Source organism: Gymnoscopelus microlampas (genome assembly GCF_963454915.1).
Source record: "Gymnoscopelus microlampas genome assembly, chromosome: 2".
NCBI lineage: Eukaryota > Metazoa > Chordata > Actinopteri > Myctophiformes > Myctophidae > Gymnoscopelus > Gymnoscopelus microlampas.
In genome coordinates this window covers 51,334,119-51,356,713 of record NC_139939.1, presented here as the reverse complement: position 1 = coordinate 51,356,713, position 22,595 = coordinate 51,334,119, and the positions used below count along the sequence as shown (strand labels likewise).

At 41.7% G+C, this 22,595-nt stretch overlaps 2 protein-coding genes across 3 annotated transcripts; one reads left to right on the top strand and one right to left on the bottom strand.

The window, feature by feature from the left end:
* Positions 1-173: 173 nt before the first annotated feature.
* scoca (short coiled-coil protein a) lies at positions 174-9,329 on the top strand. Of its 2 annotated transcripts, none has more exons than XM_084068874.1 (4): positions 174-459; positions 4,520-4,591; positions 4,751-4,831; positions 6,425-9,329. In XM_084068874.1, exons 1-4 carry the CDS (start codon positions 396-398, stop codon positions 6,565-6,567), a joined length of 360 nt encoding a protein of 119 aa, XP_083925000.1. In that variant the 5' UTR covers positions 174-395; the 3' UTR covers positions 6,568-9,329. The 2 variants fall into 2 exon arrangements, with proteins under 2 accessions (XP_083925000.1, XP_083925001.1); XM_084068875.1 differs by lacking the exon at positions 174-459 and adding an exon at positions 2,241-2,372.
* A 1,490-nt stretch (positions 9,330-10,819) lies between these two features.
* Positions 10,820-22,358, bottom strand: clgn (calmegin). Its single transcript, XM_084068784.1, has 15 exons — positions 22,073-22,358; positions 19,405-19,695; positions 19,137-19,210; positions 18,893-18,951; positions 17,997-18,138; positions 17,779-17,860; positions 16,940-17,132; positions 15,900-16,089; positions 15,541-15,654; positions 15,280-15,436; positions 14,852-15,067; positions 13,975-14,091; positions 13,143-13,284; positions 12,647-12,843; positions 10,820-11,961 (listed from the first exon to the last, which is right to left on the bottom strand). The coding sequence occupies exons 2-15, from the start codon at positions 19,693-19,695 to the stop codon at positions 11,887-11,889; spliced, it is 2,049 nt and encodes a 682-aa protein (XP_083924910.1). The 5' UTR covers positions 22,073-22,358; the 3' UTR covers positions 10,820-11,886.
* Positions 22,359-22,595: the final 237 nt, after the last annotated feature.

Sequence of the window (22,595 nt, the reverse complement as noted above, 5' to 3'; positions counted from 1 at the left end):
AGGAATCACCATGGTGAAGCCCGGCCATGAAAACTCTGTCACCTGAGCCACCAGTCAGGTAGTAAATGTAACCGTGGTGACGTGAATTATTCATGAGGAGGTGGAGCCACCTTACCGGAACAGGTGTCTGTAGGGGAAAGTACAGAGAGAGCGACAGAGAGAGAGAGAGACAAAGAGAAAGAGAAAGAAAGAGAGAGAGATTGAGACAGAGATGGAGGGAGGGAGGTGTGGAGGAACTGAAATACATACATAGGACTGTATGAGGAAGAAATGCATTAATAGCAACCAAACAAAGTAAAGGCATGGGTTTAAGAACAGCTGTCAGCAAAAGGGCAATGGTGAGTGAAACCAAGTGAAAATAACATTCTAGAGAAGAAACAAACCAGAGCAGAGATATGGAGAAAGAGCTTGATGAAGATGATGGGACCTTCACTAATATCTCTCTGGCAGATGATGCAGGTACATTCATTTAAGCAAATAATATGTGCTAAAATGTTATTATTCAAGAACATGGTATGTGGTTTTACTGTACCTGAGCTATGATGCATGGACTGGTTCTGACATGGTTACTACTAGTCACACTCACACATGAACTGTATCAAGTCAGTTGGAGATGTATAACCACTAACTTGTCCTTTTTGTTACGTGACAGTGCTTAAAATCATATGACACACAGAAGTCATCATCTCACATAGCAGGCATATTTCATTTTATTATGAGGGAATTTCTATATGCAGGCATAGGTCACAGGACCTATGCGGGTAAGTTGGCAGCCAGCATATGACTTGCACAAGTGAGCAGCCTATATATGAGACAGAACAGAAGCCTCAAACAGCTACAAACTTGTAAAACAGGTGTGGTTGTGTGGGCATTTCTATTGTGGCAAGACTGAGGAGTGGCTCCTTCAAAAGGTGCATGCATGGCTTTCACATGCACACACGCGTGATTATTTTATGAGTGTGTAGGCTACAAGAATTGTTACAAGAAGAATTACTATGTTTTAACCATCTGTTGTGTTGAGGTGATGGTGGGTGTGTAGAGGTCAGAGCTTGAAGGTTTGGCCTTGCGGGGGGGTTATTATTAATAAATAACCAGAACATAAATTATTATAGACCTACATAGTAATTATAATGATATATGCATCTTTTTTCTTTTTTTTAATTAGGAATATATGGCCATAGTTTTTGGGCTTGTTTTGGCTTATCTCTCGCAAGAGGCTTGTTTTTGGAGGTCGGTTGGCTTATGTCTCTCACGAGAGTTGGCAACACATGTCCATCGGGGTGCATCCATAGATATATAGACCTGGATGCCTGGAACGCATCTGTGTCACTTTTTCATTCGAGCTAAAAAGCATTATTTTACACTTAATAGCTATTAAAAATAGCAGATATACCACCGAGTGCCGCGCTATACGAGCTTGTAGATTTGCTATTTTTGAAAAATCGTGAAAATGTGTGCAAATCTTTGAATATATATTGTTTAAAGCGAACATTTTTAACTATTCTTTGCTTCTGGTGGTCCCTGGAACAAAACATTTTGAGATGGAGGTCGGCGGCCAAATACGTATCATTTTTTGGGGTCCTTGACATGAAAAAGTTTGAGAACCACTGATATAGAAACATACGTTTTTTTCAGAAAACTGTTGGGATTTAGAAGAATTTGTAGAATCGGCTTCAGGTCTTAAAGGACGACTTCACCGATTTTCAACCTATCTACATATAATTGGTCCTCACTAATACTCATGATAAAATGGTACAATTTTTTTTCTACTCGGTCTGTGTCTCAGAGGAGGGCTGTGGACAGTTCAGAGTCCCGTCTACCAGTGACATCATCAATGGGGAATCCAAGCTAATAGAAACTGCAGGCTTTCTATTCCTGGAAAGTTGCAATGCAATAAAATAAGCCATTGTTCTCGTGTTAATAAAAATCTAAATAAAAAATGTGAAATCTTGTTGGAAAAAAAAATCATGCCTAACGATGATGTCACTGGTAGACGGGTTTCTGAACTGTCCACAGCCCTCCTATGAGACACAGACCAAGTAGAAAAATAATGGTACCATTTTATCATGAGTATTAGTGAGGACCAATTATATGAAGATAGGTTGAAAATCGGTGAAGTCGTCCTTTAATGGGGTGCATCTCTCCACTGAGGTGCCATGAAAAGATGTCTCCCTCTGGCGGTACACCTTGGTAATTACAGTGTAGGCGTGTGTGTGTGTTGTTGGAGATGATGATGTGGTTGGTGTGTGTGTGAGAGTCAGAGGGTTTACTGTTAGTGTAGTGTTGTCTCATCACCAAAAGCAAAACTGCAGTGTCTTGTTTACAAGGTTAGCTGATCGAAAACCAAGCGGACCTTTCTTGTCTCACCGAAGGTAAACCTTAACATGGACACAAACAGTCGTTATTAGCGGTGGAACCAGACGATCCACTGCTTTACAAAGCCACAATGGCGTTGATTTGGAGAATTCTCCCATACAAGCTAACTGGCTAGCTTAGCAGCATGCTAGCACGCAGTGTTGCCATATCGGCTTATTATAAGCGACTTTGTTTGGGCTTATTTTTCTGTTAAGTTTATTGTAAATATTGGTTATTGGATTGCGTTCTTTTTTTTGGGGGGGGGCTTTTTTTTGTGGTGTTTCTCAACCATGTTCAAGTCAAGGACCCCCAAATTAATATGTATTTGTCCGCGGACCCCCATCTGAAGATATTTTATGCCAGGTGCCAGGGAGTAGGATAGATTTGTGTTGTTAAATGCTTTACAAATATTCAGTTTAAAAAAATAGCAGATCTACAAGCTGCGGTGCGTCGTGAGCGTTGTGAGATCTGCTATTTTGTAATAGCCAACGTTTAAAGGGCGAAGGGCTCGCTTCTTTTTTGGGCTTGTTTTCATAGACCTGGTTGGTTGCTTGTTTCTCTCGCAAAACCTGGCAACACTGATGCTAGCACCGTTACATCAGTGTTTATGTTTTCAGTATTTCTGTCAGAGCTAACCGTTTCATTTCATCTACTACCGGTTAAACGGTTCAGATAACGGCTGATAATGTTTGTCTATTTGACTAGAGAGCTGAATGATGTGACTGTAACATGTTATCACGATATCCAAGGCCCAGAACGTCTTGTCGTGATATATTTTACACTTCTCTCATTCTCGTCGTGCCTCATATCTTCCATCATGTATCATGTTCTAAATGAATACTCTATTAACACTGAGCTTTATTCACTTGAAATGTTTTACATTGGAGATGTTCACATATTGTCCAGCAGCCCAGGCTGTGTAGCATCGCGATGGCTAATTCGATCATCTATTCTGTGTTGATCAGTGTTGCCAGATTCAAGATTGTGTGAGAGAAATAAGACACCGGGTCTTTTACAAGTCCAAAAGAACCGACTTATATGAATAAATAGGCCACATGAGCACTTTAACCCTACATGCATTGGCTATTTGAAAATAGCCGATCGTTGTGATCTTGTAGATCTGATTTTCAAAATAGTCTGGGGGGGATGTGGAATATTTAAACAACACAAATCTGGTACACGGGTCCCTGGAACAAAATATTCAAATGACATGAAAATGTTTCAGAACCACTGGTGTAAACAACATTAGGAAACAAGCTATACTTTAGAAACGAGCCCAAAAAAAATCGCAACTACCAATATTTACAAGCAACTTTACAGAAAAAGAAGCCCAAAAAATCGCTTATAATTAGCGGACATGGCACCCCTGTCTGCTGGACGTGGGGCTCCATCATCAGGGCTCCTCCACATCGGCCTGGGCGTGGCGTCAGCCTCTCCTAATATTCAGTCGTTCGACGGCGTTGCTTGTCTAAAAGAACCGAGCTTCAAGCTAACAACGTGTAAAAAAAGAAGCAGCAGCTGTCATTTGGCGAATTGATATAGATTTTTCATGTATTTCCTTTGTATCTCATTCTCCTCCCCTCATTGTGTGCTGCCCTCTCTTTAGAATGATAGCAGATCAGTGCACAAGAAGACAGCAGTAATGAACTACTAGATAACAGTGTTACAACCCACTGTTGTTTGTTGTATGGATCAGTGGTTCTCAACCTTTTCAGGTCATGACACCCCCAAATAATCATATTACCCCCCCCCCCCCCCCCCCCCACACACACACACACACCTTGACAAACACTGACTTGGAATGGTGGGAATTGAGGCATTACCTTTGGTTTGACTCGTTTCTACAGATAAATATTGTGAAAATGGCTGATCTATAAGCTCACATCGCGTGTTTCTTATATTATTTGACAATTTGGCCAATGTTTGACCAGTTTTTATAGTATTGTTTATTGATTACTTTTGATGCAGTAATGGTCTTTTTTTTGTTGGGTATTGAAAAGGTCTTTAAAAGTCCTTAAATTGTCACTTCACTGTCATCTTGGGACCCGCCTGATGTGGGGGTCCCGACCCACATGTTGAGAACCACTGGTCTGGATCACAACACCCCCCCTCCCTCCCTATCCCACTGTTCGACTCTCTCCTCATTGTTTGTCTTGTCTTACAGCGGACAGTCGAACTGCAGCCCTGTATACCAAACAGGACACGGAGCTCTTCACCATGAACTGTGACATAGATGGTACGGACACTTATGTGTATCTGGTTGTCTTGTGGTGTGAGGGAAAAATAAGTGCAATGTATGAGAGAGAGAGAGAGAGATACATCTTGTTAATTGCAGTGAGATTGCTGTATCTGCTTATGGGCATGATGTCAAATGGAACTTGTGTGTGTGCTTCAGGAGACATGGAGAACCAAGTGGAGGTGGAAGAGAAGACCAGGCTCATAAATCAGGTTCTGGAACTTCAGCACACGCTGGAAGGTATGCCTTTCTTTCTCTCTTGCCCTCCCGAACATACCTACTGTTCTGTCCTTGCTCTCTAAACACACAGCATCCACTTAAAGGTTGCTGAACACATCGGCTATTCACTACTATGACTCTCTTTCTTATGCGCACTAACGCCAACTCATATCTCAATCAATGCGATTCATCTCTTTAAGTCCATCTCACATCGCTTTCCAAGATTTGTTGAGCATTGAACTTTTTTCACATGCCCATCTCCTTGTATTGCCATCTCTGTAGCCCTTGCTCTCTTTTTATCCTGGTCGTTCATTCTTACCCACCTCTCCAGTCTTTTCCCCCCACACTCTTTCTGTATATGCACAGCGCCAGATTTAGCATTAGCTGAATCTGGCGACATTGCGACACACAGACGTCAAATGAAAGGAAAACAATATAAACTGTTCTGCCACCACAAGCCACCAGGGCAGTTTCAGTGCACCGTAGCATAGATTGTACAAGTCTCTGGAACTCTACTGGAGGGAAGGAAGGAAGACAATTCTTCCAAAGATAGTAAGTCCTCATTTTGGTGTTTTGACGATGATGGTGGTGGTGGAGAGCACTGTCTAACACATTAGACCAACATTTCCCATGCTGTAGATGTTCAATTGGGTTCAGATCGGGTGACTGTGAAGGCCATAGCATAATGATTGACATCATGTATATACTCATAAAACATTCAGTGACCCCCTTGTTCCCTGTGGACGAGGCACTGTCATCTTGAAAGAGACCACTCCTATCAGGATAGGAATGTTTCATTATACTATAAGGTAACCACTCAGAATAACTTTGTATTGATCTCTTAAGTGGAAAAGTGGGCCCAAACTATGTCAAGAGAATGTCCTCCCCAGAGACACAGGACCGATCACTGAAGGGGTCAAGCATTCCGACCCGTACTGATGGGTTTATGCGCTGAAACTCTACTATACTTCCCTCTCTATGTAGTTGTCAACTGACCGTTCTTGCTGACAGTCTAATTGACATTTTCAGTCACCGGACGAGGAGTTGCCTTTTGTTTTTTCCTTAAATCACACTAATGCATAATGTGCACCTTTTACCATGAATTCTGACACTATTTACTGATGTCTTTCATATAGATGAAAAGGTTGAAGTCACTTTAGTCACTGTTACTATTGAATCACTAGCCCAGCGGTCTTTGTGAGTGACGCTCCTGCCATCGGTGTCCCAATTATCAATCATCTTTCATAGTCAGATCAGATTTTCTCTTGACATCTTGACCTAAAGTCATGGCCATCAAGCTGCCCACACTAGAGAAACAGGAGATAGGCTCCTGACCTATAGGCCACATGGCTCAGGAAACATTGGTTCCCAAGGCTTCTACCCTACATACAGTCAGATTAATTCATTATTTATTGGCCACTGTGGCTTGTGAATTTCATCCACTTGCCACTGTAGCAGAACAGATGATTGAAATAATGCTGCTTTGATGATTGCCAAAGTTGGTAACATTAGACAGACGTTTTAGATGTTTTAATGGATTGGAAAAACATCTGGAATAATGAATTCTATTCTGTTTTGGAATAATCTTTGTTGACTTGCCCATCTATGTTGCAGACCTGTCGGCACGAGTGGATGCGGTCAAGGAGGAGAACCTTAAGCTCAAGTCAGAGAACCAGGTTCTCGGTCAATACATTGAGAACCTCATGTCTGCCTCCAGTGTGTTCCAGACGACCGACACCAAGAGCAAACGGAAGTAAGGAAGCCCTGGATAATCCTGTAGATAAACACCAGGGAAGAGTAAACCCACCACAGAGACACAGAGATGAAGTTGTTTCCTTAACAGACTTGGGTCTTTACTAAAGTCAAATGAGTTTATTCAAATTTACTTGCATCAAAAATGCAAAATAACAGTTAAAAGGGGAACTTTGACGATATTCAACGTGAATTCTAGTGTGAAAAATTGTCATGAAAATCTAAAGAAGAACAAAAACACTTGAACTCGCTCTTGGCACTGGAAAATCTCCGCCAGCCTAAGTAAAACATGTCTTTCAAGTGTTCTGTTACGATTTTTACAATGCAGTGACAGGATTCATGTTCAATATCAAAGATGTTCCCCTCAAGTCACCTATTCTAACGACTCACTAAGTTAAGACTTGGACATAACGGACTGATTTTAATGACAGTATTGGCCAGCTCTGTTTTGTAGCAGCTTTCTCTCCTTCCTAGAGACTAAAGGTCATCCTTGGATCACTAGTACAAGATTCTAGCTCAGCTAGACAACAGTGAAAATAAAAAAAATCTAAATTTGTATACTGAACATTGGAACAACTGGCAAGACAAGTGGTTAGGGGGTATTTGTACATAGGGTTCATTCTCACACTGTCAGATTTGGAGTAAATAGTATTTGCAAATACATTTTCCTTTTTTCTTTTAATATGCACGCTGTCCATGTTACGATTAAAATTCAGATAGTGTCATTTGGGGGAACGTTGAGTTTGCTAAAGTTGCTAAATTTACTCTCAAATATGTAACTTGGCACAGCATAGTATTGTCCAATGTGGCAACACTTTAATCTGTCACATAAGAGGGCGTAAACTTAAAAATTCCTTCTAAACTCTTATTTGTTTGTTTGTTTATTTATATACTGTATTTCTATGGAAGCCGGATCTGCATTTTGGTTGGATCTTGGATGTCATAATGATGCCATGATTTCATTTCTGTACTTCAAAACTTGTTTAATCTGGATTGAACTGGACTGTATTAATGAGTGACAAATATGAATCGCATGGTCATGTAATTCATTCACGTGCGAGTAACGGACGCCTTGAACACTGTTGTTCTTTTCCTTTTGTCTAATAATTGTATGTCTTATGAAATATGATTGAATCAAATCACTCGATTGCAGAATGGTTAAAGCCACTATACAGTTTCTTATGCACAGGGAATTGTTATCTAGTTTGATATTGCCACTACGGCATGCTTGGAAATGAAAGCACAGGGAAACTGGATCTCAAGTGGTCAGAAATGTACATAGATTCAATTTTATTGCTGTTTTGTCATAAAACTAAATCCTTTGAAAATAACACAGATATTTTATTTCAACACAAGCATTGGTGACCCGTTAAATTTACTCCTTTGTTGTCCCGAAAAGTGAGTGCTTGTTGGGCTCCAAAGCAAATGTTAGATTTTAACTATTTCTAATAAAATACTGTAAAACCATGACAAAGATGTGATGTCATGGTTGAATTGAGAATAAGGCACTCCCTATACTTGCAATTGCAGGAGAAAGGACAGTGCAAATCATATTAAGTATTAGTGAGGCAGTGGCAGAGTAGACCGAATGAGACGTGGAGGAACTGAAGCGAAAGACAGAGTTAATTGAAGAGCGCACAAAGCAAAAAGGCAGGCCAGCTTTCCCCTTTAACTGTAAAAGGAAGCAGAAAGAAAACTAGAGGCCTTGAGTGCTATTGATCCAATCACCCAGGCTGAAGAACACTGCCTGGAAGAATCTGTCTGGGCATTACAGGAACAAACATGTGATGTGCTGATCCCATAGAGATATACTATGGCTGATCACAATTCTGCAAGAGGAAATGGGAGAGTGGAGGCTCAAAGGCCCACACTGCCTTGGTCTGATGCCCGATTCATACTTAGTTGCGCACCGGTAATAGCAGATCTACAAGCTCGCAACGCATGTGATGCGTTGAGCCTGTAGATCGGCTATTTTCGGTGTGACACTTAAGCGCAACTAAGTATAACTCTGGCTTAAGGAAATTGGAGGAAGAAGGCAATGATATGGAATGTAATCTCAACATTGAATTTTCAGCTTGAATCAGGGGCAGGTTAGTTCATTTGGACTTGAAAAAGTTGGAATTTATGAAATACTTATCAAGAGTGACTATTATTTCTGGTGCTATTGTAAAAGTAAGGAAACATTACATTTTAGGATGGTCACATTGCACACTTAATGGATCCTGTAATAAATTATATTTGAACAGTTACAGTATATGCTTATATTTATTCAGTTTCCCTTTGGCATGCTATGCCCTACCTACTAGTGATGAGCGGGTCGGGTTTTTTCATGACCCGCCCCGCGACGGAACCCAACCCGCCTCAACCCGCCCTGCGAACCCATATATAAATCTATGGCTCAACCCGCGATTTTTTTTTCTTTTCTGTAAAATCATGGTTAGAGAATAATCCCCAAGTGTATTCAAACTGTTTTATTGTTATTATTCTTATTCTTATTAGGAATAAAGACAAAACAAGAGCATGTGATCATTTTATTTTTTTTTGCGTGTGAGAGCGGCTGACCCGCTCACCCACAGCCCGCATAATTGCCTCTGAAATTCTGACTCGACCCACCCGCGCCGCGGGTTGACCCGCGGGTTACGGGTCGACCCGCTCATCACTACTACCTACAGTACACACCTCCCAAGAAGGCAACTACCCTGTGTAGATGCCATGTAAATGTTAACTCAATTGCCTTCTAATGTTTGTTTTAATAAAGACAAAATATCATTTATTTCTCTGGGTTTTTTATTACTTACCTAATCTTTGTGTGTAATAGTTTACTTGATAGAAAATGCAATTACAAAAAAAAGGTACAGGTGGTATAGTTTAGATATGGTGTCTTCTAAAGTATGTTTGCATGCTTACAGTATATCTCAAAAACATGGGAAGAAAAACAACACTGTTTTTTTTATTAAATATCGTTTTACTTCCAAGAGCAATGTACAATTAGCAAACGTATGTAAACAGGAAAATCTGCCATCACTGGGCAAGAACATGATCTACAAAAGCTTGAGACAATAACATAGAAAAGAAATTCACATAAACCTGTTTTCTCATATAAGCATTCCACAATTAATATTTCAGGTAGTCCAGATATTCTGGAACAGCGCAGTCTGCCAACTGAAAGGACTCATGACAGTGATTTCATGGTTGCAGAGGCCAACACCTTATTTATCTATTCTAGATCTGTTGTTCAAATTGATTGACCATTAACTCAGGTCACTAAAAGTGTTGGATTCGAATCAGGTGCGGATTTACACTGCAGGCTTCTCTGTGTTGACAAGTTCAGTGTTTTATATCATAAACCAGTTAAAAGTACAGCATTTCAAAACAGGCCTAGGCTCAAACAATGCAATTCAGTGGCAAAACAAAGACCCAAAGATGGAAAACAGATTAAGAAATGTCGTTTTCTGAGGCGACGTTGAGAAAAACTAATGAATGTAATTAAAAGAAGAAAAAGGAAATGTCATCGGAGATTAAAGCAAGACAGTTTAAGATTATAAATAAAATCAACTTTACTCCTTCAAAGTTATTCAGAGCTAAACTGAGGAAGAGTCCAGAGTGCTGGAGATGTAATGAGAATGATGGCACTCTGGCACGCCTTCTGTGGTCCTGCGCAAAAGTGCAGGATTATTGGACAACCATTAATGAAATGACTAAATTAAGCATTGGTGAGGTTCAATTTACATAGTTTGTACATTTTAGGTGATCACCTACCACTGCACGATCTCCCTAGGTCAGAGGCAGATTGGATTCATACAACTCTTGTGCGTGCTGGGTAGGAAAATCCTGGTTCATGAGTGGAAGTTTGCCGATTTGCCCCCAGTGAACATATACCTGTAGTTTTGTCAACTGGGGACTGTAGCAGCATATGAGAAATTGTCGTCCCATCTTATTAATCAGGTCGAGAAATATGCTCAGAATGGGGTAAGAGACTTTGTAAGTGGTCAGCAATAGAGGTAATAAACTCCAACCAGATGTTGGACCATCTGATTACCTGATTGTGTGATGTATTTGGATGTATATCTACTGCCAGTAGATATACTGTATATACGTTTACTTTTATATTATTTATTAGGATTTCTTATTCATCTTGTTTTATGTATGATATGGATTCTTGTGTACCTCTTATTTGTAATGGGTATTGTACGGTTTGTATTAAATTATAATAAACAGTCGGTCATAAAAAAGAAAGACCTAAAGACACCCAAAAACGGCATTGTCAATATTCTTTTAATTCTCAAACTGGCAGAAAACGAACAATAGTTTTAAAACAGGAATAAACAGTTTTAAAACATGAATAAATAGGATTATCAGTGCTGATCCTTTTGATCTTCAGTTTGCTATAACTTAGTAAAAAAAAAAAAGAAAGAAAACTGATGCTTCCCAACTCCCTTTGATAAATTACTAGTGAATATAAATCAGCATCCATTTTCTTGAAGAGGTAACATTTTGACCATAGGATGGAGTTGTCCTGTCATTATGGTCACATCTCAAAAGCATTAGCCTCAGCTCGAGTCTTAAAAACGAATTTAACTGAGAATAAAGAAAACAAAAAACAAAAGGAACTACTACCTGCATCCTCAAATATGCTTCACCATAAAGAGTGGCTGCAAAAAAAACAAAGAATGTCACTCGTGAGATGGCGCCTGTGTGCTCTGTAATGAGCGGCATTATACAACTAGTTTACAGAGGCACAGAGGCTATCCACTGTCTCGGCTCTCTCAGAGCAGTCAGATCGTAACGATCATAAAAAGCCAACAGTAAAAACTCCAATGAACTATCATGAACTATGTTCAGAAAGGAAGACTTAAAGCTTAGATGGGACTTAAAGGAGAAAGATGGAGGGCACAGGCTAATGAGTGTGTGTGTGTGTGTGTGTGTGTGTGTTTTGGAGGGAAGATGAGAAGTATGCAATGGATGGAAGCTAAAGGAAGTAAGATTTCCGAAAGGCAGATATTGGAGGCCATTCATTCGATGGCTGTGGATGAGGGAATGGAAAAAAGGTGAACTGGAGGGAGGGGAGATGACATAAGCTGTCACTCAGAGGAAACATGGACCTTAGAATAGTGTAGCTGAGGGACAGAGGATGGGGGAGGTGGATAGAGGAGAGAGATGCAGCAGATGGTTGCAGACTACCGGGTTGGCTGGAGGAAATGCATGCTGTTCAGCGCAGAGGTAGGCGAAGGGGCAGGCTCGGCAGCCCTTCCACCTCCTCGGCCATCAGGGCATGCTGGAAGGAGAGAGAAGAAGAAAGGTGGAAAGAGCGTGGTTCGCATTCCTCAGTCTTTCCGTACCCTCCTCTTTCTCACGGCCTGTTTGTGGCTGTCTCCAATGGCGTCGCTGCTGTCCTTTGGCTGTACAAAGAGAGAGATAAAGTAAGAGATGTTAGTGAGCACACAGGCGCCATCTCACGAGTGACATTCTTTGGGTTTTTTTCAGCCACTCTTTATGGTGATCTGGTGTGTCAGTGCTACTGAGGCTTAGAGCTGGGCGATAAAACAGAATCGCGATATAATTGCGATATAATTAACGGCTCATAGACGTCGGGCCTTAATACTCGATATGAATAAATCTAAAAGCCTATGAAACAAGACTGTTGACAAACGGTTATACGACGTCCATGATATGGAAATGGTGTGGATGCCCCAAAAGTGACACAGCACAGTGACACCCACTCTGCAAAACATGCCGTTGGTCAGTGAAACCAAGACAGAAAACAGCTAAATGTTGTCTAAATGATTAAGTGATAATTGATTGATTAATTGATAGTGGCCTGGTAAACAAATGCAGACTCTCAGTGTAAAAATAATACTGAAAATTGTACAGTGTAAATTGGGGTCCCAGAGATGAACATTGTATCAACTGAGGGTCTGTGGCCAGATGCTTTTGAAACTGGGCGTTCTTGAAATGAATAGGTTTGAGAATCACTGTGTGAACAAATAGCTGGGGTTCCTACCGTATACAGTGTATAGGAAGGAGCCCCAGCTATTTGTTGATACAGTCAGTATAGGGCCATCACCTTAAAGGATGAACACTGACCTCATCTTCTGATGTTCTCTCATGGGGTTTACTCTCTTCCCCTTCCTCCTCCTCGTCCTCCTCCTCCTCATCGTCCTCCTCCACCACCTCCTCGTCATCCTCCTCCTCCTCGTTGTCTTCTTCTCCTTCATCTCCCTCTACATCATCCCCACCCTCCTCTGTAATGTTCTCCTCCTCTTGTTCTTTCTCCTTTGCTTCTGCAAGAGGGTGATAGAAAAAGAGGGGATAAGAAGGGAGGGCATAATGAGCATGGCTCTTTCATAATGTCCATTCTGACATCACTCAACTTTACCACACCTCCTTTTTGTAGGAGCTACTCATCGTAGTAGTATTACGCTTCTGACAGATGTTTAACAACACTGTTGACATAGAGTACTCTATATAGATTATCTTGCTGGCATAAAAGCTTAATTTCAGATATGGTACCAAATAATCGCACGAACCCAATGCTACCAAACAGTTGACAAGTGTGTACTGTGTGTGTTATTTGTCTAACCTGCTGCATTCTCTGTAACTGGGACATCAGCTACTTTTTCTTCCTCCTCTACCCCTTCCTCCTCTTCCTCCTCTTCTTCGTCCTCCTCTACAGGAGCCTGAGGGCGGCCTACCCTCTTGTACTGATAGTCATCGTCGGATTTCTGTGAAGGGGAGAAAGAGGGCATTTAGATCAGTGGTAGGTAACAGGCGGCCCGTGGACCAGAACTTTCCCGCTGGCGATAACATCTACTCCGGGAAATTATTTTGTAAATCATTTAAAACATCAGACTGACAGGCCCACATAGGTAGGATATGGACTTTAAACCGGGTAGGACGTATGCATAACATTCTTTGAATGTTATGTTTTCACTGTCAACTTCCCTCTTTAAACCTTTCAATGAAAATCATCTCTCACATTTAAAAACAAACCAAAACTACTGACTCTTAAATACATTGTTTCTCTCTGTTCCAAGAAGAGACTTTGTAACATGAAAGAGCTCTTGTTAAAAAAAGGAGTATGACTGTCTGTGTCCAGATAATATTATTTTAAAACTTTTTGATTAACTCAATATCCTCCAAGTGCCACATCCAAGGATGGGCATGCACACAATCATTACACAGGCATTCCTTTATGTACCTGTACAAATGTGATTCACATCTTTATTCATTACATTTTAAAGCAATATAGTTATTATTGCATATAAAGTGGTGTGTCACATGTTCCATGTCCTAAATAGGCCATTGATGCCCACCATCCAATGGCTATTAGGGAAAAAAATGTAGTTGAGTAGATTGAGTCTGTCTTAATCCAATACAAATAACATTTCTCCCAATGTCCTTGGTTTGTGTACCTTTGGCCAGCAGAAGAGCACAAGCAGTCCTATAGGCAGACCCACTGTCAGTATGTAAATCACCCAGAGCCATGGTCTCTCCTCAGCAGCCATCATCAGTTGGGCAAACACCCCCGGCTGGTGGGAGGGAGGGCAAGAAAAGGGAGACAAAGAGTCAGCAATGCATGAACCATTTCTTTACCTTTTCTTCTGCTATATTGATCAGTTATCTGTATACTTGTTAACAGGTATGCAAAAGTTAGTGGGCTAGTCAACTAGTCTCAAGGAAGCCCTATATAATTAGTTGTGTATGGATATACTTTGGTTCTCAAGTGTGCATGTAGTGCAGACACAGCAGACTTGCAGCCATTTTACTCAGGTGCTAGCAAGTAGAATTTTCCTTTCCAAATATCAGATAAACTCCATATATACAGTAGATATGTACTAAATATAGTTGCCACTTGCCAATATGGACCCATTAGATTATGGTAACTGGGGGTTATTGCATTTATTCCCATTGATGTAATGTACTGTATTATATGTTCATCATGCTTCTTTTTTATTGACAATCTGTAGGAATGTATCGCACTGGAGCTGTTGAACAAAACTAACTTCCTTCGGGATTAATTAAGTATAAATCTATCTACTACATATATTATTAGCCAAATATTTGGCTGATCTATAGTTACCAAAAATACCGAAAGTATTACACAACAGAAAAGAAAAACAAACCAACCTGTTTTCATTCCCCATTACATGTGTATATCTTTCAAAGGGTACCCACAGAACCGGACATCCCCGAAGTCCACCCCACATCTCTATAGAAGACGATGCTGAAGCACCTGTGCTATCTCAACAGTGTAGTGTATGTGAGGTGGTGCGCATTCTCATAGTGTACCTCATTGGCACTGGCCACCAGCTTTTTCAGGCCCCAGCTATCAGAGGCCCAGCGGTCCGCCACCTCCTTGTGCGACGTGACGATGAAGTTGTCAAAGTAGATATCGGAGGTCATGGACCACAGTTCCAGGCCGACAGCATTGAATGGCACCATCTTGAACGGCTGTAGGTCCTCAAAGAAGTCTGGGTTGTCAACCTTGCGGGGGCTCCAAACTCCCTGGGGGGGGGATTCATGTTGTCAATAATAAAAGGTCCTTACACACCAGGAGCATTTATTTCATGCGATTAATTTGCATGAATTTAAACGCACACAAACACGCACAAAGAGTTTCCAGCTCGAACTGGTTGATGATCTAGCTCTGTGTGGCAAGGATTGTATTTAATTTGGTGGAACATGTTCAATACTAGTAACCAGAAGATACACGTTACCTGATAGTTGGGGTTGTCCACCAGTGGGGCCTTCCACTTGCCCTTGTACTTGGGGTTGTTGACCATGGGTGGCTTCCACTCTCCACAGCCCGGGGCTGTCTCACAGGCTGGATTAGGAATTTGAGGGGCCTCCCATTCTCCGTCCATGTCCTCGTCCCTACAGGCAGAGTGAGAAATAGAGAAGAGAGTAGTGAGGTTGGATAATTGGGACAGATGGGTAACACTGTGTTTCAAATTGATATTTCTTTTACAGTCCCTTACCAGTCTTCAGGTTTATCAGCACTAGGGTCAGAGACAAATTCTAGTTCCTCATCCAGCCAGCCCTCTGGCTTCAAAGCATCAGGGTCCTCGATTTTTGCTGGCTCCTCCTCATCCCTGGAACACACAGCTACAATTTAAGAACTATGACATGAACACAGTAAATATAATATTCTAAGTATACGTTGAATCTAGACATAAACCTAAACACAATCTGTCACCCCAGTCTCTTTATGCAAGTTACCCCCCGTATAACACAGAAAGTGCATAATCTGAATTAAATTAAAAAGTGAAATGCTTGGTTTTGATTTTGAACAAAGTTCATTATAGTCGAAATACATTCCATAAATTGATGGTCGTACCAGTCCTCGGGTTTGATGGCCTCTGGGTCGGGAACCTTTGCTCTCTCATCCCAGTCATCTGGCTTGGAGTCATTGGGGTCATCTATCTCCTTGGTTGGGTTAACAGGAGGCACCACGTCATGAAGCAGGTTGCCGCGGCTCACACTGGACTGGTCAATGAACATCTCATAACTGTTGTCTGGGTTCAAGACTGCCAGGAATTAGAGAAACACACACAAAGCTATTTAGATTTGAACAAGTTCACATTGATGACATTGTTCATCATTATACATACATGCTCATCTGAACAATACATACTTTACAGCTAATTTGTACTTAATTTCTCATTTGGCGGAGAAATCTGGGTTGCAAGGTAACTGTTACGTGTACTGCCATCAGGCATACACTTGTGTCTGTGTTTGCTGTTTTCTTCCCCCTTGCCTTTGCCCTCTTGTCTATCATTCATCCCCAGGTCCCATCCTTCAGCATTCAACTCCGCCTCTCACCGTCGGTTGGTCATTCACTCATTTGGTCCACCAATCACCTCCAGCCAATCACCCTATATAAATCACCTGTGTGGCAGCCATCTTGACTTTTCCTCCTGCCATGCTGCCACCAGTCAAATGTTTGTTCTCCTCGTAACCAGTTCAGTTTTGTAATATGCCAACATTTCAGGGAAGGGTAGTTTAGTTCTGGGGTACCCTGTACATTTCCGCACGTAGGTAACCTTCTGTTATTCACACTAGTGTAGAGGTGAGTGCCCCCCATTGTAATTTGTTTGTTAGAGTAGGAAGTAATATTTTGTTTCTCTTTGAATAGGTAAGATTTTATAATTATTTAGATAGTGAGTTGTATTGCTTTCTTTCCTTTGGCACCACCAGACCTTCCCTGTATTGTACTTGGCTTATTTCATTTTTGTTAACCTTTTAGTTTTCTAATAAACAAGCTTTCAATTCAACCTCTGTCCGTCTCAGCTATGTCATTTTGGGTATATGTTATTAGTCCCTCCACCCTAGATCACCAACTGGGACGTAACAGTAACCCAAGTTTAGACCACTTACCCAGAGTGTAGAGGTGGGTCTTCTTGTCTGTGTAGAACTTCTTGAGATCCACGTCAGCCCTCTTGGCGTGCTTTTCCTCCAGATCTTTGTTCTGAGGGTTCTGATGGCGGAAGATGAAATGCAGCTTGTAGTCCTCCCCACACTTATCAGGTCCAAACATGATGGTGTAGGGCGTTCGGTCGTGGAACTGCTCCTATGATGCCAAACAACCAAAATGTAGATATTAATTCAAGTATTTATCTGTAAATAGTACAGAAGAACCTTGGATTTCACCAGATCCACTTGTAGTTACATGGATAATGCATAATGTCAACACTACTACGGTTATGTATTCATCATATAATTCCCATTCACTAAATAGTCTGATATATTAAACTCTAGTTGTAGTTATAGAACTCGAGCCAAATCAAGACAGTAAAACACTATAGGCTCTCTGTAGTTTGAGATTCCCAAATGTAATTAATGGCTTCCTGATTGAAAGGGAATCTAAATTCAAACAGTAAATTATATTACTGTTTACATATTAACAATTAATATATTTAATATCACTAGTTTTAGGTTATCATTTATTTATTGATGTATATTTTAACCACCTAAACCCCGGCAAAAATATAGGGATTTGTGGCACAGAAAACATGTCATCTTATCAAGGTATGGCTTAGTCTTATACTAAAGATGCCTAAATAAACACATTCATTTTTTTTGTAACTATGAAGCCAAAGATGCTTACAGTAAATTATAGTAAAAATTCGATTTGAAGTCAATGGAATGAGTCTTTAAATAATGTATATAAACTTGATTTCAACTCTTTATGTGGTCCTCGTATAATTTATACAAACCAGATCCACACTGCCAGTGTCAGAGAGGAGTTTGATGTATGCTCCACCACAGTCGATGCCATCCTGGAAATTCACTTCATACCTAGGACACAAACATACCTTTTTCCAGTCTGGTCATCAGATGAGTTACAGTGCATAGATTACAGAAATTATGGATTTAATATCAGAAGCAAATCCAAAAGGTACCCTGGCTGATGCAGAATGTAGTATGAACTCACTGTACAACCAAGGGGTCATCCAGGAAGACAAAGGTTTTGTCCAACTGGGCGGCGATGGCGTGGTGTTTTGCCCGGGACTTGAGCACCAGGCCTTGGTCTCCAGGAACCTTGTTCTCCTTCAGTTGCTCCACGGCCCACTTGCCTGGAGACCAACAGAGAGGTGAGTGAAGAGTCAGCACACAGAACAACAATGGCCTACAGATGAGCCCGAGGATATCAAACACGACAATGCCAATACCTCGATTGTGATGAGAAGAAACTTTTTCACTATTGTTGGAGTGCAAATACATGTATTGTACCACCTGATTCGGATGCTATCAATGCATAGAATGGGAGATTATCACGTTCTATCAGACCATTGAATGGGCGAAGTAGGCGACCTACCGTCTACCCCGCGATTTATCAGACCATTCAGTGGGCGTAATCAGGAGCTACTGACCTACCGACGGAGATGACTTAAATACTTTAGTTTCGGTTTTGGTTTTGGTTGTTTCGGTTTCGGACCATGACGGAGGCGCGCAGTCTCAGGCGAGGTGGAGCCCCGCGACGGGCCACCGAAGGAGCTAAGGCGACTGAGTTGCCGTCCGGAGCGGTGCGACCCTCGCCTGTGCCTACTCAGCGCCGTTCGAGTTATGTACCGATATGGACAGAATCGTAAATATTATTGTGGGGACTGCTCCGCCTCCGTCGGTAGGTCAGTAGCTCCTGATTACGCCCAATGAATGGTCTGACAAATCGCGGGGTAGACGGTAGCTCGCCTACTTCGCCCATTCAATGGTCTGATAAAACGTGATAATCTCCCATTCAATGCATTGATAGCATTCGAAGCCGGTGATTGTACAAGCATTGCACATGGCTCCACATTAAAGCTGGTAGGGGACAAAAAAGGAACAAACCATCATATTTAGCAATATCATCATCAGCATCCTCCTTCACCGTCTTTGACACCTGCCACCTGTGGAGATCAACAAAAGGGCACACTTAGCGTCCAATGAAATAATGCTCACATTGCATTACAAAGAGTAATTCATCAGGTTTATCCAGTGCAATCACACGAAGCTGCACGAGACAGGAATGCATTTGAGGTTTCACTTTATTCTTGGTGTCTATTGAGTGTAAATTAAGCCTGAGAGGATATACCTGTCCAATGATCCGTCATCAAAGGTCTCAGCAAAGTGGACCTCTCCAGTGGGAACTGGGGTCTTGTATGTTACCTGTGGAGAGGCAAAGTTGCTGGGTAAGAAACCTAAAAGTTGGGAGGTTTAATTTAAAGGCTATTATATGTATACAGTACACTAGACAATTCTAAAACCAACCTATGTTGCTGCATAATATTGCCCTACTGTAACGTGTGAATGTCCTAGTGACCTATTCCTACGCCATTCTTGGACTATGACCCTATCCTGACCTGGAAAGAGATATTGGTGTCAGCCGCGTCTTTGCCCGACTCTCCGTTTTTGTTCTCTCCACCGTCGCCTTCTAACGTGAAGGGGTCTTCCTCCTCCTCTTCCTCTTCCTCCTCTACCAACGCGTCCTCCTCTTCCTCCTCCATCATCGCCATGATGTCCTCTTCCAGGTCCACATCGGTGTCCAGGTCTAAACTCTCGGCCTTGGGCTCCTCTTCCTGGCCTGCCACTGCTGTCAAAGCCAGGGAGAAGAGGAGCAGCAAGCACCACACCCAGCCCCCAACCAGCTTCATCTGGACCGGGGGAGGAAAGAGTTGAAAACAGGAGTGAGGGGAGGGTGTGTAAGGGTGATAAAAGGGAATGAGGAATAGGAGCGGGGGTGGTGACAGGAACGTGAGAGGAGGGTGCCATTGTGATGACAATCAGAAGGGAGGGGGAGGGTGCATGAGGTGAGGAGGAAGGGAGAGGGACAGAGAGGAGGCAGGTGCGAGAGAGATACCCAATTTTATATATAGCGTAAACAGGAGGGGGCATGAGAGAGAGACGGTCAGACCCAGTATAGAAAGATTCAAATATTTTATTTGTCATGTGCTCATACATGCATGTGCAGTGAAATGTTGGTCAGACTGGTGTCTGCAGAGCACAGCTTCATCTTCACATATTATGTCAAGGTTTCCTTAACAAATCAACTTCTGACAGAATCTGACAGAATGATTAGATAACAAAGGATTAAGACAGGCCTACACGACTCCCTCTGATCAAATGCAGTTAGGCCCACGATGTACCTTTAGCTTGTCTGATTACTGTGTGAATGTTTTAGTAAATGAATGCATTAAAACATAAGCTGTAAAATCGGTACACAAACAAAAATAAGATTATGTGATTCCCAATGACTGCCATGAACAGTAGGCCAATTATATTCAGTAGGGCTGGGCAATTAACCAAACATATATTGCGTTGTGAGCTTGTAGTAGATATGCTATTTTCACTATTTCTTTATAATCATTCATTGATCATAATCGACTCAATCGGGGCAAAAATGTGAAAGTTAATTGTGTGATAATTGTGATATTGATTTGAAGTCATATCACCCAGCCTAATATTCAGATATCACACATCTCACAAGAAACAAACAAGACACTAGGAATACAGACCGGAAAGCATCAAGCATTGCATGGTACTTTTCTTAGTTGATCATGATCCTCTTATTAATTATAATCCCCTCACAGGATTATCAGAATAGAGCAGTGTGTTAGTATTGCCAACAGAGTTGGGTCGAATAAATTTAGAATGTGGACCAAATTAAGGAGGACATGATAAATGAATGGTGTTATAGTACTTATCAGTTCCTGCCTGTGTGTTTGGGGATCAATACCAATGATTAATTGTGGCTGGTTTTCTGTTCTCTCCAATTGGCAAAATAGAGTTAGGCTACGTATACGTTTAGAGGATATCTGGCAGTGAGGAAGTGCAAATACAACATTCTAAAACGATTAGTTTGTGTATATGTGTAATTTGCTTGACAAAATGTGTGACAACAAGGCAATCTGCACAGAAAATAATCATCATTATTAATAGATACTATCAACTCTATCTGAATGTCTGCCTGCTGCCACCGCCGGTAGGTAGGTAGCCAATGCCTCTCTTGCCAAAGCTATACGCTCGTTTTGGGACATCCTTTCAACATACAGCCAGAGCCAGGGATACAGTAAAGTGTGTGAAGCCAGCTTCTTCCATCTGTCGGAGTCAGGTTAGGGATACAGCTCTTCAGGGTGAAGTTGCCGAATGTCCTCCATAGCAACGCGTTATTAACACTGCAGCAAACAGCTATGGTCTTATTATAACCAATGACCATATTAGCCTATGTGTCCCAACATTTTAAACATCACCTAGAATCGCCAGTTGTTAATTGTATACGGCAGTAAAGGCAAGCTTGCCCATGGTACACACACTGACACGATTATTGACCAAACTCTTTACTGGCTCATGGGAAGCGGGCACCTGCTCCGCTGGCCTGATGGATGGGTGGATGCATGGCGCGCTCATAGCACTTAGCACTTAGCTATCGTTAGCCAAAGCTAGCAACTAGCGCCTAAAAAAATACTAAGGATGGTTAAATGAGGTCACAGACAAGTAGAAGTGTGTGTATCCTGCATTTTCGGGGGTTCCTCGATACGTCGTTACAGTACACACTTGTCGTTCGACAAGAATTGCGCGTTTTCAGTTGAATATAATGCATTTATTGTCGAGCGAAACTGTCATGATGCGACAGATACAGTACATTGCGCGGTTCCAGAGCCCAAAAAGACTTGAAGCGCGAGTGCGACCCTTCGTTGTTGTGACATCACTGACGGATCCTTTAGTATTTTTTATTATAGGCTAAAATAAATTAATAACGGACTTCAGCAAAAAAGGGGGCGAAGAACACCACAATAGCCTTTTAACTTAAAACTTCATACGTAAACGGGCCTCAAACGAGAACATTTAATGAACCAAAACCAAAAAGAACTTGGTTAAATCTCCGAAAGCGGATAATAACCATAAAACAAATATGGACAGCCACCACACACATTACACTGTAACACTGCTAATGTTCTGTGTTATGCTGATGATGCCATGATGAAGGATGGAGAATGAATGAACGAATGAATGAATGAAATGCAAACAAACCTCGAGTGTTGCGTTACTGTGGGGAGATCAACGCGATGTGTGATCCTCCGCTTTGCAAAAATATATTCCAGGGCCTTTTTGGGCGTTAATACTGTCCCACTTCTGAGTCCCGGGCCGGCCGTACAGAGGCGAGGCCTGATGAATAAATATAACAGTCAGTCAGCCCCCCCAAACAAAACCAAACCAAACCAACGGCCGTGGATGACAGCTAGTGGACAACTGAACTGCTGCTTCTTCTTCTTCTTTTTACTTTCAGGCAGTGTAGACGCCGCAAGGCCGTATTACTGCCCCCACTGGTCTGGTGGTTTATTTAACCAGATCTTCCCATAACTGCAGTACTGTACTGTACACTGCAGTGCTTTTGATATCAATTGGTGGTTCTCATTATGGCCAAACAAAGAAAAAGAAAACACTCCTAGCTCTGACATCCTTATAAATAGCTGGTGTCTTTCTGTGTTGTAGTTACTGCATTCTAGAAACACATGCTTGACTGTTCCTCATTGGCATAGCCCTGTGTCATGCA